Consider the following 25,717-nt stretch of genomic DNA (forward strand, 5'->3'; position numbering starts at 1 on the left):
GTTTTAGTGTCTATAAAACAATGGGAGCTGCCATGTTGTAACTTAGGTTACCTTCTCAGCTGTGGCCAATTAGGGACAGTTATAAATAGGTCACTAGAGTGTGCATCCAATGGCTGTGTGGAATATAACAGTGTTCTACACTTCCATTTCTAACAGCAACGGAAAAGCTCACAATTTCAGAATAGATTTACAGGAAAATGGGACAAAATAAATAATGAAAGTATATTGCAGATTATTTGTTATATATACGATTTATCATTTTATATTACCATCTCAAAGTGTTAATATCCCTTTAAGTGACTGTGCTGCTACTTATCCTACATCTCTCACATTCAGACAGGTTGTGTCTTATTACAAGGGGATACTTTTATATGTTGGGTGTCTGCATGACTGGCAATCAATGGCATATAGCAGCTGAGACAGAACTCAGGGGGTGATCAGAACCCTGAAAAAGTGTATTTTTATAGTAACAGAGATAATAATTTTTTCTTCATCTGCACAAATATGTGAAATGAATCAGAAATAAGTTTTTCAGGAAATAGAAGTTTATAAGACTCAGGAATTTCCTGCTACTCCAGACAGGAAAAAGGGCCCATACATACATAACACAGTGATGAGGATCATCATCTATGTAAGACTTTTAATATCTTTAAAAGGGTTTTGAATTCTAAGGCTCAGCACTTTATGACAGTACTCTGAATAAACTCTGGATATGCAAACACAAGGAACATTTCAAAGTTAAAAGGACATTCTACTGCATACATTTTATGATTTGTGCATCACTGATCCTAGCTTACTATGTGCCAGATTACAAGTGGCATGCAAACTGCATTCAAAGTAAAAATGTATTGCGGCCGGGTTAGCGCGCATATTCTAAGTTCAAAGTAAAAAGGTTAGAGCCCTACCTTCAGGATATTGCAACTGTGCTTACTTCTTCTCCCCATAGACTTATACGGGGCGCACGGTAAAAAAATACCTAACAGCTATCACTCGCACGCTAACCTGAAACTGTGCTAGACCAAATTAAATTAGGAATTCCTTAGTTTTTCAAATAGAAAAACATAATTTATGTAAGAACTTACCTGATAAATTCATTTCTTTCATATTGGCAAGAGTCCATGAGCTAGTGACATATGGGATATACAATCCTACCAGGAGGGGCAAAGTTTCCCAAACCTCAAAATGCCTATAAATACACCCCTCACCACACCCACAATTCAGTTTAACGAATAGCCAAGCAGTGGGATGATAAAGAAAGGAGTAGAAAAGCATCAACAAAGGAAATTTGGAAATAATTGTGCTTTATACAAAAAATCATAACCACCATAAAAAGGGTGGGCCTCATGGACTCTTGCCAATATGAAAGAAATTAATTTATCAGGTAAGTTCTTACATAAATTATGTTTTCTTTCAAGTAATTGGCAAGAGTCCATGAGCTAGTGACATATGGGATATCAATACCCAAGATGTGGATCTCCACTCAAGAGTCACTAGAGAGGGAGGGAATAAAATATAAACAGCCATAATCTGCTGAAAAAAAAAATCCACAACCCAAAAATATAACTTATTTCATTTGAAAGAAAAAAACTTAAATCAAAAGCAGAAGAATCAAACTGAAACAGCTGCCTGAAGAACTTTTCTACCAAAAACTGCTTCCGAAGAAGCAAATACATCAAAACGGTAGAATTTAGTAAATGAATGCAAAGAGGACCAAGTTGCCGCTTTGCAAATCTGATCGACTGAAGCTTCATTCTTAAAAGCCCACAAAGTGGAGACTGATCTAGTAGAATGAGCTGTAATTCTCTGAGGCGGGGCCTGACCCGACTCAAAATAAACTTGATGAATCAAAAGTTTCAACCAAGAAGCCAAGGAAATAGCAGAAGCCTTCTGACCTTTCCTAGGACCAGAAAATAAAACAAATAAACTGGAAGTCTTCCTGAAATCTTTAGTAGCTTCCACATAATATTTCAAAGCTCTTACCACATCCAAAGAATGTAAGGAACTTTCCAAACAATTCTTAGGATTAGGACACAAGGAAGGTACAACAATTTCTCTACTAATGTTGTTAGAATTCACAACCTTAGGTAAAAAACCTTAGGTAAAAATTAAAAAGAAGTCCGCAAAACTGCCTTATCCTGATGAAAAAATCAGAAAAGGAGACTCACAAGAAAGAGCAGATAACTCAGAAACTCTTCTAGCAGAAGAGATGGCCAAAAGGAACAACACTTTCCAAGAAAGTAGTTTAATGTCCAAAAAATGCATAGGTTCAAATGGAAGAACCTGTAAAGCCGTCAGAACCAAATTAAGACTCCAAGGAGGAGAAATTGATTAAATAACAGGGTTAATAAGAACTAAGCATACAGAGAAAGAATCAGGAGTCCCGATGGCTTGTAAATTGATCAAAAGGCTTTATTGGCTTAAAACAAAAAGAACTAAAGCCTGTACAAAACAGTGTATATCAGGAAGTATAGCAATCTTTCTGTGAAATAAAACAGAAAGAGCAGAGATTTGTCCTTTCAAGGAACTTGCAGACAAACCCTTATCCAAACTGTCCTGAAGAAACTGTAAAATTCTAGGAATTCTAAAAGAATGCCAAGAGAATTTATGAGAAGAACACCATGAAATGTAAGTCTTCCAAACTCTGTAATAAATCTTTCTAGAAACAGATTTACGAGCTTGTAACATAGTATTAATCACTGAGTCAGAGAAACCTCTATGACTTAGTACTAAGCGTTCAATTTCCATACCTTCAAATTTAATGATTTGAGATCCTGATGGAAAAACGGACCTTGAGATAGTAGGTCTGGCCGAACGGAAGTGGCCAAAGCGGGCAACTGGACATCCAAACCAGATCCGCATACAAAAACCTGTGTGGCCATGCTGGAGCCACCAGCAACACAAATGATTGTTCCATGATGATTTTGGAGATCACTCTTGGAAGGAAATCTAGAGGCAGGAAAATGTAAGCAGGATGATAACACCAAGGAAGTGTCAGCGCATCCCCTGCTTCTGCCTGAACATGCCTGGACCTGGACAGGTATCTGGGAAGTTTCTTGTTTTAGATGAGAGGCCATGAGGTCTATCTCTGGAAGACCCACAACTGAACAATCTAAGAAAACACATCTGGATAGAGACCACTCCTTTGGATGTAAAGTCTCGCGGCTGAGATAATCCGCCTCCCAATTGTCTACACCTGGGATAAGCACCACAGAGATTAGACAAGAGCTGGATTCCACCCAAACAAGTATCCAAGATACTTTTTTCATAGCTTGGGGACTGTGAGTGCCACCCTGATGATTGACATATGCCACTGTTGTGATATTGTCTGTCTGAAAACAAATGAACGGTTCTCTCTTTAGCAGAGGCCAAAACTGAAGAGCTCTGAGAATTGCAAGGAGTTCTAAAATATTTATTGCTAATCTCGCCTCTTGAGATTTCCAAACCCCTTTGTGTTGTCAGAGATCCCCAAACAGCTCCCCAACCTGAAAGACTCGCATTTGTTGTGATCACAGTCCAGGTTGGCCAAACAAAAGAAGCCCCTTGAACTAAACGATGGTGATCTATCCACCATGTCAGAGAGTGTTGTACATTGATTCAGCATACAAAGCTGTAGAGGTCTCATGTGAAACGAGCAAAGGGGATCGCGTCCGATGCTGCAGTCATGAGACCTAAAACTTCCATGCACATAGCCACTGAAGGGAATGACTGAGACTGAAGGTGCCGGCATGCTGCAACCAATTTTAAACGTCTCTTGTCTGTTAGAGACAGAGTCATGGACACTGAATCTATCTGGAAGCCTAAAAAGGTGACCCTTGTCTGAGGAATCAAGAAACTTTTGGTAAATTGATCCTCCAAACATGTTTCCAAAGAAACAACACTAGTTGATTTGTGTGAGATTCTGGAGTACGCAAAGACTGAGCTATTACCAGGATATCATCCAAATAAGGAAACACAGCAATACCCTGTTCTCTGATTACAGAGAGTAGAGCACCCAGATCCTAGCTAGCTGTTGCTAGGCCAAATGGAAGAGCAACAAATTGGTAATGCTTGTTTAGAAAAGAGAATCTCAGAAACTGATAATGTTCTGGATGAATCGGAATATGAAGGTATGCATCCTGCAAGTCTATTGTGGACATATAATGTCCTTGCTGAACAAAAGGCAGAATAGTCCTTATAGTCACCATCTTGAAAGTTGGTACTCTTACATAACGATTCAAAAATTTTCAGATCCAGAACTGGTCTGAATACATTTTCCTTCTTTGGTACAATGAATAGATTTGAATAAAACCCCAAACCTTGTTCCTGAGGAGGAACTGGCATGATTACCCCTGAAGACTCCAGGTCTGAAACACACTTCAGGAAAGCCTGAGCTTTTACTGGATCTACTGGGATACGGGAGAGAAAAAATCTTCTCACAGGAGGTCTTACTCTGAATCCTATTCGATACCCTTGAGAGACAATGCTCTGAATCCATTGATTTTGGACAGATTTTATCCAAATATCTTTGAAAAACCTTAATCTGCCCCCTACCAGCTGAGCTGGAATGAGGGCCGCACCTTCATGCGGATTTAGGGGCTGACTTTGGTTTCCTAAATCGCTTGGATTTAGTCCAACTTGAGGAAGGCTTCCAATTGGAAGCAGACTCCTTGGGGGGAAGATTGAGTTTTTGTTCCTTATTCTGATGAAAGGAACGAAAATGGTTAGAAGCCTTAGATTTACCCTTAGGTTTTTAATCCTGAGGCAGAAAAACTCCCTTCCCCCGAGACAGTTGAAATAATAGAATCCAACTGAGAACCAAATAAAGTATTACCTTGGAAAGAAAGAGATAGTAATCTAGATTTAGATGTCATTTCAGCATTCCAAGATTAAAGCCACAAAGCTCTTCTAGCTAAAATAACTAAAGACATGGATCTAACATCAATTTTGATAATATCAAAAATTGCATCACAATAAAATGATTAGCATATTGCAATAGGCGAATAATGCTAGATAAGTCAGAATCCAATTCCTGTTGCGCTAAATTCTCCAACCAGAAAGTTGATGCAGCCGCAACATCAGCCAAAGAAATTGCAGGTCTGAGAAGATGACCTGAATATAAATAGGCCTTCCTTAGATAAGATTCAAGCTTCCTATCTAAAGGATCCTTAAAAGAAGTACTATCTTCCATAGGAATAGTGGTACGTTTAGCAAGAGTAGAAATAGCCCCATCAACTTGGGGATTTTTTCCAAAAACTCTATAGATTTTGCTGGTAAAGGATACAATTTTTTAAACCTTGAAGAAGGAATAAAAGAAGTACCTGGCTTATTCCATTCCCTAGAAATCATATCAGAAATAGCCTCAGGAATAGGAAAAACCCCTGGAGAAACCACAGGAGGTTTAAAAACAGCATTTAAACGTTTATTAGACTGAACGTCAATAGGACTGGTTACCTCAATATCCAAAATAATTAACACTTATTTTAATAAAGAACACATATACTCTATTTTAAATAAAGTAGATTTGTCAGTGTCAATGTCTGAGGAAGGATCTTCTGTATCAGATAGATCCTCATCCAGGGGTGTATTAAGGCATAGGCCAACAAGGCCGGTGCTTAGGTCAGCAGATTTTTAAGGGGCAGCAGAATTTTGAGTCCCTAGGGCCACTCTACTGAACTCAGGGCCGTGTGGCTAAATCAACCAATTACTAATGACTTAAATGGCTGGCCCGGCTATTGCTATGCTATGGGATTGTATGAGGGTGCGCATGATGTGGTAACAGTGGAGGCGGAGCACACTTGCGCAATCTGGCCTGGACTGAGAGGGAATGCAGTGTTCTTCCTGGCTCCACCGCGTGATTGAGACTCACACAGACTACACAGTGCAGTGTGCACTACAACGTGACCACTGTGAAACAGCATATGCCTTTCTTCCTTCAATACATATTCATTAGGCATTAAAATACTTAAAGGGACACTGAACCCACATTTTTTCTTTTGTGATTCAGACAGAGCATGACATTTTAAGCAACTTTCTAATGTACTCCTATTATTAAATTTCCTTCATTCTCTTTGTATCTTTATTTTAAATGAAAGAATGTAAGTTTAGATGCCGGCCCATTTTTGGTGAACAACCTGGGTTGTCTTTGCTGTCCAGAGTAGTAAACCAAAAAAAAGCTTAGATGCCTTCTTTTTCAAATAAAGATAGCAAGAGAACAAAGAAACATTGATAATAGGAGTAAATTAGAAAGTTGCTTAAAATTGCATGCTCTCTGAATCACAAAATACAAAATTTGGGTTCAGTGTCCCTTTAAACGGATTAGTAACTAGATACTTGTACATTTACTGTTTTTCTATCTGTCATACATGCAAAGAAAAAGTACTTTTAAAGGCCAGTTTGTATATTCATTACATATTTATCCAAGCAGATATTTTGCTTAAATAACAGTCAATCACCAAAGAAGATGTTTAAGGTTAAACAACTACCTACTGACAAACTATCATACAGTGAAGGATATTTTTTTCTGATATAAACAACTACCTACTGACAAACTATCATACAGTGAAGGATATATATATATATGTGTGTATATATATATATATATATATATATATGTGTGTGTGTGTGTGTGTGTGTGTGTGTGTGTGTGTGTGTGTGACCAGAGTGAATGCAAGCCCTGGTGAACATCTACTTAAAAAGACATTATTTTTTTAATTTTTTACACCCTGCCCCAAAAATATTATGTCTAAAAAAGGCCTTAAACCTGAGGTGGTGTGGGGGGCAGCAGAATTTTGAGTGCCTAGGGCAGCACAAAACCTAAATACGCCCCTGTCCTCATCAGAAGAGGATAAATTATGTTGTTGGTCATTTGAAATTTTATCAACTAAATGAGAAGTTTTAAAGGACCTTTACATTTATTAGAAGGTGGAAATGCAGACAAAACCTTCAAAATAGAATCAGAAACAAATTCTTTAAAAGTTACAGGTATATCATGCACATTAGAAGTTGAAGGAACTACAACTGGCAATGTGCTATTACTGATGGATACACTAACTGCATGTAAAAGTTTATTATGACAACTATTACAAATGACATTTGGCGAAATAATTTCAACAATTTTACAACAAATGCACTTAGCTTTGGTAGGACCGATGTCAGGCAGCAATGTTCCAGCAGAAACTTCTGAGGCAGGATCAGATAAAGACATCTTGCAAAATGTAAGAGAAAAAACAACATAAAAAGCAAAATTATCCATTTCCTTATATGACAGTTTCAGGAATGGGAAAAAAGCAAAGAGCATAGGCCTCTGATAGAGAAAAAATCAAGAGGCAAACATCAATGGGGTATTGAAATAATGAAAAAGTTTGGCGCCAAGTATGACGCACAACGTAACGTAAACTTTTTGGCGACAAAAATAACCGGAAATGACACACTCGCGTCACTAATGACGCAACCATGTGAAAGGTCTCGGCGTCAAGTATGACGCCAGAAATGACGACGTTGCGTCATAGACTTATTTTTCCGCGCCAAAAATATTTTCGCGCCAAGAATGACGCAATAAAGTTTAGCATTTGACGCACCCGCGGGCCTACAGCCACCCGCAATTTGCAAGAAGTAGTCAATTGAAAAAAGACTAAACCCCAGGTAAGAAATTTTTTTCTATAAAAGATGTTTATATTACCCAAATATGAAACTGACAGTCTGCAGAAGGAAATAAATTAACCTGACTCATGGTAAATATAAGTACAATACATATATTTAGAACTTTATATAAATGCATAAAGTGCCAAACCATAGCTGAGGTGTCTTAAGTAATAAAAAACATACTTACCAAAAGACACCCATCCACATATAGCAGATAGCCAAACCAGTACAGAAACAGTTATCAGTAGAGGTAATGGTAAATTGAGAGTATATCGTTGATCTGAAAAGGGAGGTAGGAGATGAATCTCTACGACCAATAACAGAGAACCCATGAAATAGACCCCCGTTAGGGAAATCATCGTATTCAATAAGTGATACTCCCTTCACGTCCCTCTGACATTCGCTGTACTCTGAGAGGAATCGGGCTTCAACAATGCTGAGAAGCGCATATCAACGTAGAAATCTTAGCACAAACTTACTTCACCACCTCCATAGGAGGCAAAGTTTGTAAAACTGAATTGTGGGTGTGGTGAGGGGTGTATTTATAGACATTTTGAGGTTTGGGAAACTTTGCCCCTCCTGGTAGGATTGTATATCCCATATGTCACTAGCTCATGGACTCTTGCCAATTACATGAAAGAAAACAAATTATTTTCATTTTTAAATATATGTATATATATATATATATTTTTTTTTTAAATATATATCTATACCTACATATCTATAAGAATATATATATATATATTTGAAAATATATAGATGGTATATGCATATATATAGAAATGTAACCCCTTAATGACCGGACATTTCAGACAAAAACTTCCCCAAAAGACCTGAGCATTTTTAGCATTCTTGCCATCACTACATTTATACAGAAATAGAGCCTTTTTTATATTTACCTATCAAAACTATATATTTTTTTATTAGACAACCCAAAGTATTGATCTAGGCCTATTTTGGTATATTTCATGCCACCATTTCACCGCCAAATGCGATCAAATAAAAAAATTTTTTTTAACTTTGTCACAATTTTAGGTTTCTTACTGAAATTATTTATAAACCGCTTGTGCAATCATGGCACAAATTGTTGTAAATTCTTATCTGGGATCTCCTTTGTTCAGAAATAGATATATATGGCTTTGCCATTGCTTTTTGGTAACTAGAAAGCCGCTAAATGCTGCTGTGCACCACACTTGTATTATGCCCAGCAGTGAAGGGGTTAATTAAGTAGCTTGTAGGGTTAATTTTAGCTTTGGTGTAGAGATCAGCCTCCCACCTGACACATCCCACCCCCTGATCCCTCCCTGACTCCTCTCAAACAGCTATCTTCCATTCGCCCACCCCACAATTGTCTCCCCCATCTTAAGTACTGGCAGAAAGTCTGCCAATACTAAAATAAGTTTTTTTTGTTTTTTTTTTTCCTTTTTAAATATATATATATATATATATATATATATATATATATATATATATATATATATCATCCTCAGGGTAGTATCCCCACTTACCTCCCAACCTCCCTGATCCCCCCTAAACAGCTAAACAGCTCTCTAACCCTCCCCCTCTACCTATTTGCCGCCAGTACCTAAGTTTGCTGCAAAAAATAAAAAATTCTGTAGTGTAGCTGCCCCCCCCCTCAAAAACCCTACCCCCCTCCCAGATCCCTTGGCGTCAACTAATCCCACATAGAAAACCCCTCATTGCCCCTCCTCCCTCCTCAATGACGCACTTATTTTTTACTTTATTTTTATCCCTGTAGCGTGGCTTTGTGGTCGAACCCACTCCCGCCCTCTACATTGATGTGCCGCCCAACCGCCTCCCTCCTTACCCTCCCCCACCCACCAACGATTGGCACTACCGATGTCCGATGTTCTTCCTATGTGAAGAACATAGGAATTTCAAGTATTTCTATTAAAAAAAAAATTAATAAAAATGTTATTAATGTTTTAAGGTATTTGACTGGGAAGGGCTCCAAAGTGTATATTTATGTCTATAATTTTTGTATATATGTGTATTTATATGTATGTACGTGTACACATACATATTAAAAAAAAAAACAACAAACATATCTATACCCATATATATAGCCATGTATACATACACATATTTAGTCACAAGATTGTAATATAAAGTGTTTAATTAAAGCTTTGCAATATTTTAATTATTGATTTTGTCCAGTTTTCCAATAATTTAACTTTGAACATTGTTGGTTTTCTAAATTTCACTGAGTTTCTATAAAGTAATGGACAATGCCATTTTTTAACTTTTTTTTAATGATTTAGATATATAAACCAATTCCAATTTACTTCTATTAACAATTCTACTTTGTTCTATTGGTGTCCATTACTGGAGGAGCAGTTATACATGACTGGGAGCTAGCTGAACATATTGGTAAGCCAATGACAAGAGGCAGCCACTCTTATCATAGAGCAACCACTCATCAGCATTTAGCTCCCAGCTCCTTAGCTTTGTCAACAAAAGATATCAAGAGGACAAATCAAATTAGATAATAGAAGTAAATTGGAAAGTTGTTAAAACTTGTATGCCCTATCTGAATCATTAAAAAGAATGTTTAGGCTTCACGTCCCTTTAAGTTTCCACTTATCTATACTTCCTACTAAGAATAATTAGGGACGGATATAAAACAGGCAATAAACAAGGGTTTGCGGGACATATGATTCTAAAAGGGTTTTCACACAACCTTGCTTCCACAAAGATAAATAGAAAACTAGTTCAAGCATAGTGGCGCCCATTAAAGTTCTTTAGTTTCTATAAAGTTCTTTAGTTAATATAAACAACTTTATAGAAACTATACCTTTACATGTATATTTTCAATATTTAAACAACTAATTTTAAATAACACTCAACTTAAAATTTTAAGGCTAATCTTCACTTTGAATACATCATTTTGACAATCATGTACAATTATAAGAATTAAAAACAAACCTGTATTTCAGCAGCTCAGGTAATGCTTGCAAATAAATTTTAAGCACGTCTTGCGGCAAACACTTGCTGTGGTAGCTGCACGCTTGGTTACAAGATGTGGTAACGCCTAGGTGTTGAGAATGATGCGCCATCTCCACTCCTCTTTGTAAAATGCCATTAAAGATAAGTGTGTACAATTTCCACTGGACAACAGCATTACCTCTTTGGATTAAATGACAAATATGGCTTGCAATCTGCAAACTTAGTTGTTGGTCGGTGCCAAAAACAATGTCCTGATACGCTTGCAAAGCGTCCCACTTCCACAACATGTGTTCTGATCCTCCGCATGGCAATATTCCTTGAAACCTGTAAGAAGGACTGCATGAACTTAATGACGTAGCAGAATCAAGAGCTCTACCTTGTATGGTGTCTTGCAATTCCGCCAACTGGTCACAATCCATAATACATATATTACAAGATGCCTGTTTAACATTAGGAGAGACTTCCCCTCCACCTAACTGATCCAGCACGAGGTTGGTAAGTATAGACATTATATGTTGCTGAAAGCTTTTTAAAGCTGGCAGTTTAAGTACATAAAGCAAAGGTTTAACAACTGATTTGGGGTCCATACAACAGCAAATTCCTACATTACATATACCAGAAAGAATTTGTACGTATGTACTGGATAGGGAAACGTGCTGAAGTAGACGTAGACATTGGTGTGCACATACTGCTATACAACAGCTCCTCTCAGGATAATGGACTTCTTCATCATCATTCGCTTCAAAGGGGTTCTGTAAAACCTGACCTTTAAATATGGAAACTGGAAATCCTGACAGATCTCTGTGATGGTGCATAAAATGTGAGTACTCACATCTCCGATGCCTCTTTCTTGTACACATGGAGTGATGGAGCTGTTCAGATTTAACTTTTTTAATAACACTGATTATTTTAATGATGCTATTAATAAGGACCCAGACATGATCTGAGGCTTGAGAGGAGAGCGATTCATCTCTTGTACTTATCCATTCCATTTGAATCACTGTTTTCTCGAAAAGCTCAAAACCATTGTGTTGTATAAACTCATGCAAAAGTTCTATGGATTGGCTGAAATAGAAAGGGTTTGGTGATGCTGATTGAATACATGAGAGCATAATTTGCAGAATGCCTTCTAGAAGTTCTGGTAATAATAGAGCTCTGTGTCGAAATTTAGAAAAAATGAAATCCTCTTGGATTTCTTTAAGGGTTTTCTTCGGTCTTGGTTCAAAAGGGTCCATCTTCTTCTCTAAATAAGATTTTATTTTTAAAGATGTTCTGAGCAGATCAATTAGGTTCTTCCTGAGATTGTCGGGCATAACCTCTGTACTACTAACATCTACAGAAAGTAGGTGTAACACTGTACGTAAAAGCATCCTTTGCACCAACGCTACGGGTTCCTCAGTCCAGCCAGGTGAAATACATTCCTTATTAGGAGAGCAACAATCACCAAACCCTGAAAGAAACTCTGTTAATGAAGGTATACCACAGGCTGCTAATGAGGAATTATGATTTAGCATTATATCAAATTTGCATACTTTTTCCAAAAGTGACAACAAGACGTAACACAGGTCAAACGGAGAATTTTCCATATTGTTTACAATTCTCAAGGCAGCTGGATCATTTAAAACCTCATAGCCAGTATCACAAAGTGTTGTATCGGAATTCATTTTGGATTCTACTTCATGCTGCAATGAGATTCTACTTGCCTGCCCTAAGTCCTTAGAATGAGAAGACACTAATGGCTGTGCAAGTTGTGAGCGCCTCTGCTTAACCGTTACCAAACATTTATCATCCATGTTTGCCTCAGAATCTGATGAAGATAACTGTGACTTTCTTGCATCCTTCGCTGAATGGCGGTGAGTAGTTTTGCATTGACGCTTGGTCTTGCGCAGTGGCAAACTGCGTTTTATAGCCTGCACAAATTCAGCGTTGGAAACCCCTTCAGCACTAAACCTTTCCTGAGATTTCTGAAGACTTGTGTTGGTCTCTTTGGTTGCAAACAAGTCAGTTAATAAAGGAAGATTAAATTCTGTAACATAAGAAAAAAAGATTGTATTAAAAAAAAATCAAACATATATGAATATGAAATATATATAAATATGATCGTCAACAAATATTTAAAGGGATAGAAAGGTCAAAGTTGAAATGTTCATGGATGCATTTAAATTTTAAATAAAAAAGTAAAATGATTCTAGTAAGAGTTATTGCTGTTTTTCAGCAGAATACGCACATATGCTCTGAGGGCCTTGCACTACACAGCAAACAGAACACCTTCTTAGACAGCTGGTGGTGGTGTTTATTGCATAAGTGAACTTACCTTGTGTCACACAAGCCACTGCTAACTCTCTGAAAATGTGTGGTGTTTTGAAATGGTGCAAGGGCCTCACAGCATATACTGTACATATATATGTAAGCCGCTAAAAAAACAGTAATAGCTTTAACTAGAAGCATTTTAGCTAATGAAAGTAAATTGCAAAATGTTTTTATTTAAATTTGAATTGCACCCATGTACATTTTAATTTTGACCTTTCTATTCCTTTAAGTTATAACTACAAATATTAGGCCATAACAAAAAACGCTCTAAAAGAACTATTCAAAAACCAATAAACAAAAACAAAAAATATTAAACTTTCATGATTCAGATAGGGCATGCAATTTTAAACAACTTTGATTTATTTTTATCATCAAATTTGTTCTCTTGGTATTCTTTGTTGAAAGTTAAACCTAGGTAGGCTCATATGGTAATTTCTACGCCCTTGAAGGCTGTCTCTTATCTTAGTGCTTTTTGACAGTTTTCCACAGCTAGACCGCGCTAGTTCATGGGTGCCATATAGATAACATTGTGTTCACTCCCATGGAGTTACCTAGGAGTTATCACTGATTGGCTAAAATGCAAGTCTGTCAAAATAACTGAAATAAAGGGGCAGTCTGCAGAGTCTTAGATACAAGGTAATCACAGAGGTAAAAAGTGTATTAATATAACAGTGTTGGTTATGCAAAACCAGGGAATGGTTAATAAAGGGATTACCTAACTTTTTAAACAATAAAAATCCAGGCGTAGACTGTCCCTTTAAGAAAGATTACAACACTCGAATTACAAGTTGAAAATAAATGCAATCACTTGAGCACACATCTATAAATTTGTATGTATAAATGCACGTGCACACAGATATACATATATGTGTGTGTGTGCATTGGAGCTTTTTTGCAGTTAAGTAGATGAAAACATGAAAAAGCATATTTATGCAATATTCATATTTAATAAAGTGTTATACTGTGTATTTAAAGTAAATATTTCACATTCCAATGTTCTGCACATAGCAGAATATGTTCCATATATTTTTAAATAGATATTCCTATATCTATCTATACAGTATATATATATCTATACCTATATATAATATAGGTATAAATATATATTTGTGTAAAAAAACATTATATATATATATATATATATATATATATATATATATAATATATATATATATATATATATATATATATATATAAACACACACAGTATAAATATATATATATATATATATATATATATATATATATATATATATATATATATATATATATATTTATGAGTAGATAGAACATATTCTGCTGCGAAGAACATTGGAAGGTAATATTAATATTTTCTTTTCAGGTTAGTACACTTGAGAATATGTGATTGGATTTGCCCGCAAGTAGGATTTTTTTTTTCACTTTTTTTGCTCAATTTAATTCTATGGGGGAATACGTTAACGCACATGCATTATACGAAGTTCGGCTTTTTGCTCGCATTCAGCTAGAGCGAAAGCGTTTTACTTTCAACTTGTAATACAAGCGCTACCGAACGTGCACAAAAAGCTTACTTCTAACGAAAGAAAATACTTTAAATATATCAATAATTAAAAATAAATGATGAGTAGGTACCCCTTTTCCATCTAAAGGTGATGAGAGTCCACGGCTTCATTCATTACTTGTGGAAATTAAGAACCTGGCCACCAGGAGGAGCCATAGCACCAACTTATCACTCTTTTTTCACACCAGGAGGAGGCAAAGACGCCGCAGCCAAAGGCTTAAATACCTCACCCACTCCCCTCAACCCACAGTCATTCTTTGCCTTTCGTCATTCACGCTGATAAGGCTGTTCTTCGCACTGGTTTGGGATTTCTTCCCAAAGTGGTGTCTAACCATAACATCATTCAGGAAATAGTTGTTCTTTATTTGTGTCCTAACCCCTCTTCTACTAAGGAGAGGTTACTTCATAATTTGGACGTGGTTCAAACTTTGAAGATTTATCTTCAGGCTACGAAGGAGTTCAGTCTACATCTCTTTTTGTGGTGTATTCAGGGAAGCAGAAGGGGCAGAAAGCCTCTTAAACTTCTTGTTCTTTATTTGTGTCCTAACCCCTCTTCTACTAAGGAGAGGTTACTTCATAATTTGGACGTGGTTCAAACTTTGAAGATTTATCTTCAGGCTACGAAGGAGTTCAGTCTACATCTCTTTTTGTGGTGTATTCAGGGAAGCAGAAGGGGCAGAAAGCCTCTTAAACTTCTTTGTCCTTTTGGTTGAGGAGCATGATTCGCTTGGCCTATGAGACAACGGGACATATGCCTACTCAGAGGATCACGGCTCATTCAACTAGAGCTGTGGCTTCTTCTTGGGCCTTCAAGAATGAGGCCTCTATGGAGCAGATTTGTAAGGCAGCTACCTGGTCCTCCTTACACACTTTTTATACCCTGATATTTCTCCTACTGTTCCTTGTTCCCTCGGCAGAATGACTGGGGGATGAGGGAAGTGGGGGAGGTATTTAAGCCTTTGGCTGGGGTGTCTTTGCCTCCTCCTGGTGGCCAGGTTCTTAATTCCCACAAGTAATTAATGAAGCCGTGGACTCTCCTCCCCACGATGGAAATAAAATGATCAGGTAAGCATAATTTCTGTTATCCAAATATCACCATTATGCAATTTTTTTATCAAATTATATTTTTTTTAAACTTGGGCTCTATCTTAAATGAAAATTTTAAGGACCATGTTTTTAAGCCAAGTTTGTTTTATTTTATTGGCAATCCCTACAGCCTATCATGTTCCCTTTATAACTGTAAATTCTGTGTATTTAAAAACAATTTAAAAAAAAAAAATCGAAATTTTCTTATGTTCAAAGTAAATCACACAATAGTATTAAAAAAAATATTTCCCCCATTTCTGTTTCCCAGTACTTCAGTAACAGTACATAGCATAATATAAACAATATTAAAAATAACATGTATAAGCAAAAGTCTTGAGCAGCTATGTGCAGATGAAAAAGTGGATTGTGACCCACATATAATGTTGCAAATGTATTATTCACTTTACACAAGACCATTGTGGTTTATATTTCAGCAACACACCAGTGCTTATCTGATATGCCTCTTCTAGTTTTGCGCTTCACACTATTTAATTTATAATTATATCCTGTTACTATAACACTTGCAGTTTTCACACTATCGGTGAAATGCTTTTACAAAAGTTACAAAAATGAAGCCCTGTTTACATTAAGGAGCTGCATTTCTTGACTGAATTACAAATATAATTTGCTGCTATAAAAAATATAATAATTATTTATATATATATATATATATATATATATATATATATACTGTATATATGTGTAATTTTAACACTGGTGACCTTACAATGCTATGTGCTTAGCCCCCATAAAGGGGTTAAATACATAGGTGAAGTACTGTCCGAGAGCTGCAGAGAACTGTTAATCCTGAGTGGAAACTGTCGGCCATCCAATTAGCAACGGCACAGCCAACCTGTATTAGAGCATGTCATTTTTCCACTATAATGGGCTTTTAAATATTTATTCAATTTCCCTTGGTCCTTTCCCTAATGAAAAATATTATAGATGAAAGTAACGAGTTTGATCCTAAGACTTAAATTTGGCATCTTTTCTTGGCTCTTGGTTGCAGCGTTTTGCCACTAGATGGTCCACAGAAAGTGCTACCCAGTGCCCAATAACTTGCCTATGTTGCTACTTTTCGATAAATCATAAAAAGAGATTATTGAGAAAAAACAACATATAGTATATAAAGGCATCTTGGATGAGTAAAATAATATGATGAAAGGGTTATGGCTAAGAGAGATCTTTTTAATTCGGAGAAAGGGCAGGAAACACTCCTGTGGAGATCTGTCAATAGCAGGACTTAAAGTGCCATCTGTGCATATCCTAAAAGGGCTAATTAATTTAAAATAGTTTGCAAAAAAAAAAGGTTTAAAAATTGCTGGAAAGTATTTTAAAATAATTTTCAAAAATAAGCAAAATGAATTGCATAGCTAAGCTGCCTGGAGCAGCTAACTCCACCCCACTTATCAGTGTTTAGACACAGGCATTGTATTTCAACTGAGTTCACAGATTCTAGGCATGCTCCAGCAGATAATCCCTATTCACTTTTGCATTTTACCAAAAGAACAATAGATCTAGATGCAGCCATAAAAGGAATTGTGTGGGGGGAGTTAGAGCTTTACAATTCAGCAACTAAAAAGAAAGGGTTAATGGCGAGGCACTGCAGTATAAATTTGCAGGTAAAGTAGTTAAAGTACAGATTATATTCTTTTGTCTCTATCCCTTGTTTTATGTCCCTTTAAATGCACACAAAGAAAGCCATGTGCATGAGAAAGGGAAGAGTGGAACACAAGGAAATATACTGTAGACTGATATTTAAAGACATTACAGAGAAGCACAAACTTACACTCTAAAGCACAAATGAAAGTAACAGTGCATATCATAACGCCACCATACAACTAGCTGTGGACAGCTACTTATCAGTCTCACATTCTGTACAATGCAGACAGCTCGAAGAGGGAAAAAAAACATATGCAAACAACAATATGTTAGTTCATAATACAACTTATACATGGAAACTAAAAGGTAGTTTTTTATACCATTTTCCAACAGAAAGAGATAAAAGTTGTTGCTTTAAATCAAACCAAATTTATGCTTACCTGATAAATTATTTTCTTTCAGGGTCCATAGGGTCCATAACATGTGGGATATAATTCCCACCACTAGGAGGAGGCCAAGAACCAATAAAAGAGCATAAACTCCCACCTATCTCGCTTCAGTTTAAAGCATAGCCGAGCAGAGAATAGGAAACGGATAGGTAGAAAAGACAAAAGCAGGGTCTCTAGAGATGTAAATTAAAACGGCCATTAAAGAAATGCAAATGGGCGGGCCTATGGACAATCATCATTCCGAAATTTTTTATATCAGGCAAGCATAAGTTTTGTTTTCTTTCGTATAATGATGATAGCCCATTGGGTCCATAACATGTGGGATAAATACAAGAACAGATAGTTCAAGTAACGGAATGGGTGGGAACATTTTCTGGCAGTTTCTACTTATCAGACACTGCAGCCTGAAAGACTTTTCTGCCAAAAGCTGCTTGTGAAGAAGCAAAAACATCAAAGTGGAAAAAGTGCAAAAGGTATGCAGAGAAGACAAAGTTGCAGCTTTGCAAATCTGCGCCAAAGATGCTTTATTTTTTTAAAGCCCAGGAAGTTGCAACTAATCTTGTAGAATGAGTTGTGATACGCTTAGGGGACGACTTGCCCACTGCCAAGTAAGCCTTATGAATTAACTTTTTGAGCCAAGAGGCCAAAACTACAGTAGTAGTCTTCTGCCCTTAAAGAGTCCCAGAGTAATGAACATACAAGCTGGAATAGTGTCTAAAATCCTTAGTTAGCTTGAAGATAACATTTTAATGCTCTGACTAGATCAAGGTTGTGTAAAAGTGGTTCCTTGGAATTAGTAGGATCTGGATATAAAGAGGAAACTTCTTTGTGAAAATCTAAAAATAGAGAATCACAGGATAAAGCTTATAACTAGGAAACTCTCCTAGTTGAATAAACTGATAACACGTAAAGCACTTTCCAGTGTAAGAGTTTGATATCAATGGAATGCATTGATTCAAAGGGAAGACCATGCAGAAGAGAAAGAACTAAATTTAAATAACAATATCGGAGAACTAGGTCTCACAACTGGCTTAATTCTTACTAGCACCTGGACAAAAGTCTGAACATCAGAAAATTTTGCTAACTTTCTATGATAAAGCAGAAATTTAACATTTTGGGGAGCTAGCAGACAAACCATTGTCAAAGCCATCTAAAAAACTGAGGAATTCTAGAAATCCTAAAGGAATACCAAAAAAAAATTCTCTGGAAGAGCACCATTCAAAGTATGCCCTCCTAATTTTGTAATTGATGTTTTGGGGTCTCCATGTCGTTAAACTTAGAGATTTGAGATACTGATGAAAGAGAGGTCCTTGAGACAATAGACCTTGTCTTAGAGGAAGAAGCCATGGAGGAGAAGAGGACATCTGCAGTAGATCCCCATGCCATGTTCAGCGGGGCCAGGCTGGAGCAATCAAGATTACTGAAGATTACTTGATAACTGAAGCCTTTTTGATTCCAGCAATTACTCTTGGAAGCAGAACAAACGGAGGAAACAGGCACACTAGATGAAAGTTCCATAGATACACCATGCCGTCTATCATTTAAACCTTCGGATCTCTTGATCTTGCACAATAGCCCATGATGGACAAAGAAAGTACATTGAATCAAAGAAGGACCACATAACCTCCAAAAGAGAGATTGTGTGACATACAAATCCAGAGAGAGCTATCTGCTTTTCCAATTGCATATAATTCTTTGACCAATGATTGAGCATAGATAATTGAAGGGGTTGCAAGTGAAGACATGGGCAAAAGGAGCTGCGTCTAAAGCTGCAACCATAAGACTCCCTATATCCATGCATTCGGCTACTAATAGAAATTAAGCACGTTGCAGGGATAGACACTGCTGGTTTAAGAAAAAAACCTGTCTGAAGAAAGAGTTTTCTCAGGAAAGACTCCATTTTGGGGTCCATTGGATCCCTGCTACACTTATAATTTTGCCCTAAGTGACCCCCTGGCAGCTCTTGCTTGGGTACTCACCCCCCTCCGGTGACAGAATAACACATTCAGTATGAATAGAGTAGAAATTAGTAGGCAGATCCATTGGAGATCACTTTCTCCCCAGCTGCAGCTCCAGAGTGAGGAGAAAAATATCAAATGCTGAGGAGACGGGGCTACCGTCCGGGAATGCTACCATAGCCACGGAGAAGCTATTTTACACACAAAAAATGCGAAAATATAGTTTACCTAATAGCTTGTGTCTGTGCTGTGGTAAGTGGCTTATCTGAAGTAGCACCCTTCCACCGGCTTACCAGGCACCAAATTGCGGCAGTATCCAGTAGATAGCAAATCTAATGCTTGTATAAGTACAGCAGAGAATTATTTAGGAAATATCAATATCCCACAGGGGGAGGTTAAGGGACATGTCCCCATGATACCTGAAGTAGTTATGGCTGAAATCCCCAATGAGATATCGGCGCACATAACAGGGTATTCTTATGCCCCTGTATCATCCAGCATGCTGGAAATCTCTTCTGTCTTTTTTTTTTTTAATGATATGTCCAAGGGATAAACGGTCTCATTTATCTGTGCTCCCAAACATTAATCATAAGCTAGCAGCTCGAACACCTCTATTCTCAACCTTCTCCTGGGAGGCCAAGAACAAAAACTGGGGAGAGATGAGAGGAAGTTTAAGCTCTTATGTGGGCTCATGGCCTCCTCCAAGTGGCAGGAATTATATCACACATCTTATGGACCATATGGACTATCATTATTATACAAAATAAATAGAATAGAATCTGCATTCTAGAACACAAGAACCAAACCAAAGATGCAGTGTGTGACTTACTGGTGTGAAAAATGGTAAATTTTTAATAATTAGGAAAATAAATTATAATGGAAAGGCTGTATTTTGGAATAATTCTATATTTGAGGATTTGTACCAGTAAAACCAGATTTTGCTCTACCTCGTGCACAAGGTGTAGCTCCTCTTGTAATCTAACCCATAGTGAGCTTGAGTCACTAAGGTAAAAAAACAAACAAAAAAAACACATCCTTTAAGAATCAGCATGTTCAGTTATAGTATTCAAATATGCTTTAATATTAATTTATATAGAAAGGTGGCTTCATTACGGATTTAAAAACATATTTGAAGATAAGATTTTGAATTCAATAAGTACAGAAGTTATTTGTCAAATGTATAACCCTTCCTCACTGCAAAACTAATTCCTACATGAGATGGTAAGGCAAGTTTTTTTTCTTTTAATTTTTCTCACTAAGCTTCTCATCAGTGAAAGATTAAGGGAAAGTCAAAATTAAACATACATGATTTAGACAGAGTATGTAATCTTAAGACACTTTTAAATTCACTTCTATTTTCAAATGTGCTTTGTTCTCTTTGTATCCCTTGTTGAAAAAGAATACGCACATATCCTACACTAGAGGGAGCAAGCTGCTGATTGGTGACTGCACACATTTGTCTCTTGTGATTGACTAGATGTGTTAAGCTAGCTGCCAGTATCGCAATGCTGGTCCTTCAGCAAAGGATAACAAGAGAATGAAGAAAATTTGATAATAGAAGTAAATTGGAAAGTTGTTTGAAATTGTATGTGGTATCCAATTCATGAAAGAAAATGTTGGGATCTCCAGTCCCTTTAAAGACATATTAATGTTATATTTTTATAAGTGTAGTATAGATACCAGCAAAATCTACATAAAAACTATGTTTTATAAACATTTAAAATTTAATTTTGTTAGCAAAATATCTATTGTTTTGCAAGACCACTTGAAAAGCTTCTTGACTATTGTTTATGTCACTTGTTGTGGCCAGTTAGGGAGAGATATAAAAATATGCTCCTGTGTTAATCGTGCAATCACTATTGCAAATACTGACTTTAAAGGACCACTAAACAAATTCAAATTGCATAATCAACACACTCATAATAAAAAGACAATGCGGTAGCACTTAGTCTGAATTTCCAATGAGCAGTACATTTTTTTTTATTTTTTTTTCAGTTAGTTCATTTTTTCTGCCCCCTGCATCATGTGACAGCCATCAGCCAATCACAAAATGCATACACGTATAAACTGTAAATTCTTGCAAATGCTCAGTAAGAGCTGGTGCCTCAAAGTGTGCATATAAATAGATTGTGCACAATTTGATAATGGAAGTAAATTGGAAAGTTGTTTACAATTGCATGCTCTGTCTGACTTATGAAATGGGTAAATTTTGTTTATGAGGCTACTTCAAAATTGAGGATTCTGGGCCTTTTTTTGACTGGAACAGACTTTGTCAGCCGCCGCTCCAGCTGTTGCTAGGGGCGCGGCGTCTCCTTCCTTGCTCGTTGCCTTGGGCTGTGTCGGCTATGGGGTCGTGCGGCGCTGACGTCATTGCTGCATGCTCCCTGATGCCGGTCTCACCCTGTGGCACCAATCCTTTATTTAAACCTGTTTAGTGCGATATATCACTGCCCAAGTATAGGTGATACTTTGTGTGTTCCTGGGTGTGATAGATCGTACTAGAATTGCTGGATTGATATTTATGCTGAACTTTGCCTGTCTGACTACTCTGCCTCTTAACCCTATAATTGCTGGATTGATATTTGCTGCTAACTTTGCCTGCCTGACTACTCTGCCTCTTAACCCTATAATTGCTGGACTGCTTTACTGTTGCCAATTCCTGCCTGCCTATTCTAGTGGTGTGCCCTTGGGCTGCTTTACTGTTGCCGAATCCTGCCTGCATGTAAATTCGTCTGGTTTGCCTTGGACTGCTCTGCCTGTGGTGAGTGTCACCTACCTCATCTTACTTACTTTCTCTGCTCTGGTATATTCCCTATCTTTCCGGCTTGACGCAGGGATAACAAGACTACTGGCCGAGTTCGGTCTGATAGAGGAATATCCCACGAGCATTACACTTTCAGATTTTTCTTTTCATTGAACACCTTTCAACCTCATTAATAAGTTACATTAAAAATAATTTGGAAAAGCATATACATATATTAGTCTGTATTTAGTGGGGGAGGTTTCTCATTTATCATATCGCATGCTAGATGCACATGACGTGGTGATTCTCAAACCTATCCACAAAACTAATGTCTGATTCTTATAATAAATATTGACATTAAAATTTACACTACTATTTATCCAATCATATAAATACATTTTTACCTAAGTTTATTCATTCTGACTAAGGTTTTGTGCCCAGGTGTGAGGCCAGAGATGGCTTCTCAATGACTTTGCTTAGGTAAGTCATTAAATTATTAGAAACATAGATATTGACGGCAGATAAGAGCCATAGGCCCAGCAAGTCTGCCCGACCTTACCTAACAGTATAAACTTATCTAATTCGTAGGATAGCCCTATGCTTGTCCCATGCATTTTTAAAGTCCCCCACAGTGTTTGTTGCTACTACCTCTTGAGGAAGTTTATTCCATAAATCAATCACTCTTTCTGTAAAGAAGTGCTTCCTCAAATTACTTCTGAATCTACTACCCTTTAGCTTGAGCTCATGACCCCTTGTTCTTGAATTTTCCATTTTATGTAAAATACCCACAGCCTCAGTTTTACTAAACCCTTTAATGTACTTGAAAGTTGCTATCATATCACCTCTTTCCCTTCTCTCCTCTAAGCTATACATATTTAGGTCATTGAGCCTATCCTGGTAAGTTTTATTTTTTAGACCATGTACCATTTTGGTAGCCCTCCTTTGCACAGATTCAAGTTTGTTAATATCCTTCTGAAGATATGGTCTCCAGAACTGCACACAATACTCAAGATGAGGCCTAACTAATGATCTATAAAGTGGCATAAGAACCTTACTATTTCTGCTGCAAATACCTCTACCAATACATCCAAGCATTCTGCTAGCCTTACTCGCTGCATTACTACATTGTTTACTAAGTTTTAAATCATCTGAAATAATAATTCCCAAGTCCTGTTCCTCGTCTGTAACAGTCAGTAAAGTGTCATTGAGTCTGTAATTAACATTTGGATTTTTCTTCCCTAAATGCATTATTTTACACTTTGCTGTGTTAAACTTTAGACCCCAGTCATTTGTCCAATCCTCCAATTAATGTATATCACTTCTCATTTTGTCTACCCCCCCCTGGAACATCCACTCTGTTGCAAATTTTTGTATCATCTGCAAAGAGACATACTTTCCCCTGTAGCCCTTTGCTGATATCGCAGATAAATATGTTAAACAAAACAGGCCCCAGAACTGACCCCTGAGGAACACCACTAGTAACAGCCCCCTCTGCTGAATGAACTCCATTTACTAAGACACTTTGTTTTCTGTCCTTAAGCCAGCATTCCACCCAGTTCACAATTTTTGAATCTAGACCAAGGAGATATAGTTTGTGAATAAGTTTATTGTGTGGGACGGTGTCAAATGCTTTGCTGAAATCTAGATATGCTACATCAACTGCTCCTCCCTTGTCTAATACTTTTGTTACATAATCAAAGAAGTCAATTAGATTAGTCTGACATGATCTCCCTGAAGTAAAACCATGCTGATTTTGGTCCTCTAAATTGTTTGTCTTTATTTAAGTCATAATTCTTTCTTTTAAGAGGCTTTCCATTAATTTCCCTACTACTGAAGTTAAACTAACTGGCCTGTAGTTGCCAGATTCTTCTCTACTGCCCTTTTTATGAAGGGGTATTACATTTGCTATTCTCCAATCATCTGGGACAGCTCCTGTTAATAGTGACTGATTAAACAGATCAGTTAATGGGACAGTTAGCACTGATCGAAGTTCTTTTAAAACCCTTGGATGAATATTATCAGGACCCACTGCCTTTGTAACATTTATTTTTGATAATGCTAACAAAACCTCATCCTCTGTAAAAAGATTACTGTTAAGCTTGTTTCTATTTTGCGTAGCATCCCTTAATGTAGACATTGTATCTTCACAATCTTTAGTGAAAACAGAACAGAAGTAATCATTGAGACAGTCTGCAATTTGCTTATCTCCATCTATTATTCTACCATCAACTGATTTCAATTTTACTATTCCTACCTTATTTTTTCTTCTTTCACTGATATATCTAAAGAATGTTTTGTCCCCATGTTTTACTGACTCTCTTTGCAGATAATATTCTGCTTAACAATTCTTCCCCTGAAATGTTTGTAACTGAACTTATGATACTATTTCAAGAATATAAATTTTGATCCAACTTTTCAATCAATAGTTCCGAAAATCCAAGATACTCATACTCAATATTACAACTCAAGCAGAAGGCTTTAAATTTCTTTTAACATAAAATACCTTTTCTACCGATATTAAGATTAATTCTAGCTAAATTATTCAAGGAAGTTTTTTTAATTTTTTATTTTTCATTTTTATTTAATTGCATCCCTCTCTGCTTACGTTTGCAAAATGATCATTTTTCATGACGTTCTCAATCAACTAACAATGAATATTCTACTTAAATGACTTTACCCATTCCAGGTTCCCATTAAGTTATTTAACGTCTGTACAAAAAATGTTTCATCAATCTCCAAATAAAAAAAAAATATATGGCCTATGATAAAGGTGTCTATGGGCCCCTTATATTTGGAACTATTATTATGCCACCCACTTGTCCAGAATAATAAACTAGAATAAAAAAAAAAAAAAACACTTGTAAGATCCCTATTTTTCTTACATTAAGGGCTCGATTTATTAAAGCCCTACGGCTGAATGTTCTCACAAGAACTTGCTCGCCGTAATTTAACAAGCAGCGGTCACCAGACCGCCGCTTCCCTAACCTCTTCGCCACCTCTAAAGTGGTGAAATTCAATCTCCGCGGTCGCGTCCGACTGAGGAGATTGACAGCTCCAGCCCACGCGTGATTGGCCGTGTGCGGGCAGGGGGCGGGATTGCATGCGAGCGCAAAATTGCGCTCGTGTGCAATGGTGATTACCTGCAGGTAATTTTGCCCCGCCACGAGCGAGCTGAGCATACAGGAGCGCATATACGCTCCCCTGTCCACCTCAGCTTTGATAAATCTAGCCTTTAGTGTAGGTTCCATTAAAACCCTCAACGGGATAAAATTTGTAAGTTGGTCCTCCTTGGTCAATTTGTGGTCTTACTTTCAGCTTACGTACACATTATATTCAAGCCCCATTTTGCAAAGAAGTCTATTTAAAATGCATAGAACATATTACCCTATGTGCAGAACACTGGAAAGTGGAATATTTACAGTAAATACACACTATAAAAAAT

General features: G+C 37.0%; 1 protein-coding gene across 2 annotated transcripts in view; it reads right to left on the reverse strand.

Moving 5' to 3' along the window:
* LYST (lysosomal trafficking regulator) overlaps nucleotides 1-25,717 on the reverse strand; it is a 606,044-nt gene that overhangs the window by 427,507 nt on the left and 152,820 nt on the right. For both annotated transcript variants that reach the window (XM_053711082.1, XM_053711081.1), the window contains exon 4: nucleotides 10,567-12,613. In XM_053711082.1, the coding sequence (XP_053567057.1) occupies nucleotides 10,567-12,613 (2,047 nt within the window). The remainder of the gene's footprint in view (nucleotides 1-10,566; nucleotides 12,614-25,717) is intronic.

Source organism: Bombina bombina, chromosome 4 (assembly GCF_027579735.1).
Source record: "Bombina bombina isolate aBomBom1 chromosome 4, aBomBom1.pri, whole genome shotgun sequence".
Lineage (NCBI taxonomy): Eukaryota > Metazoa > Chordata > Amphibia > Anura > Bombinatoridae > Bombina > Bombina bombina.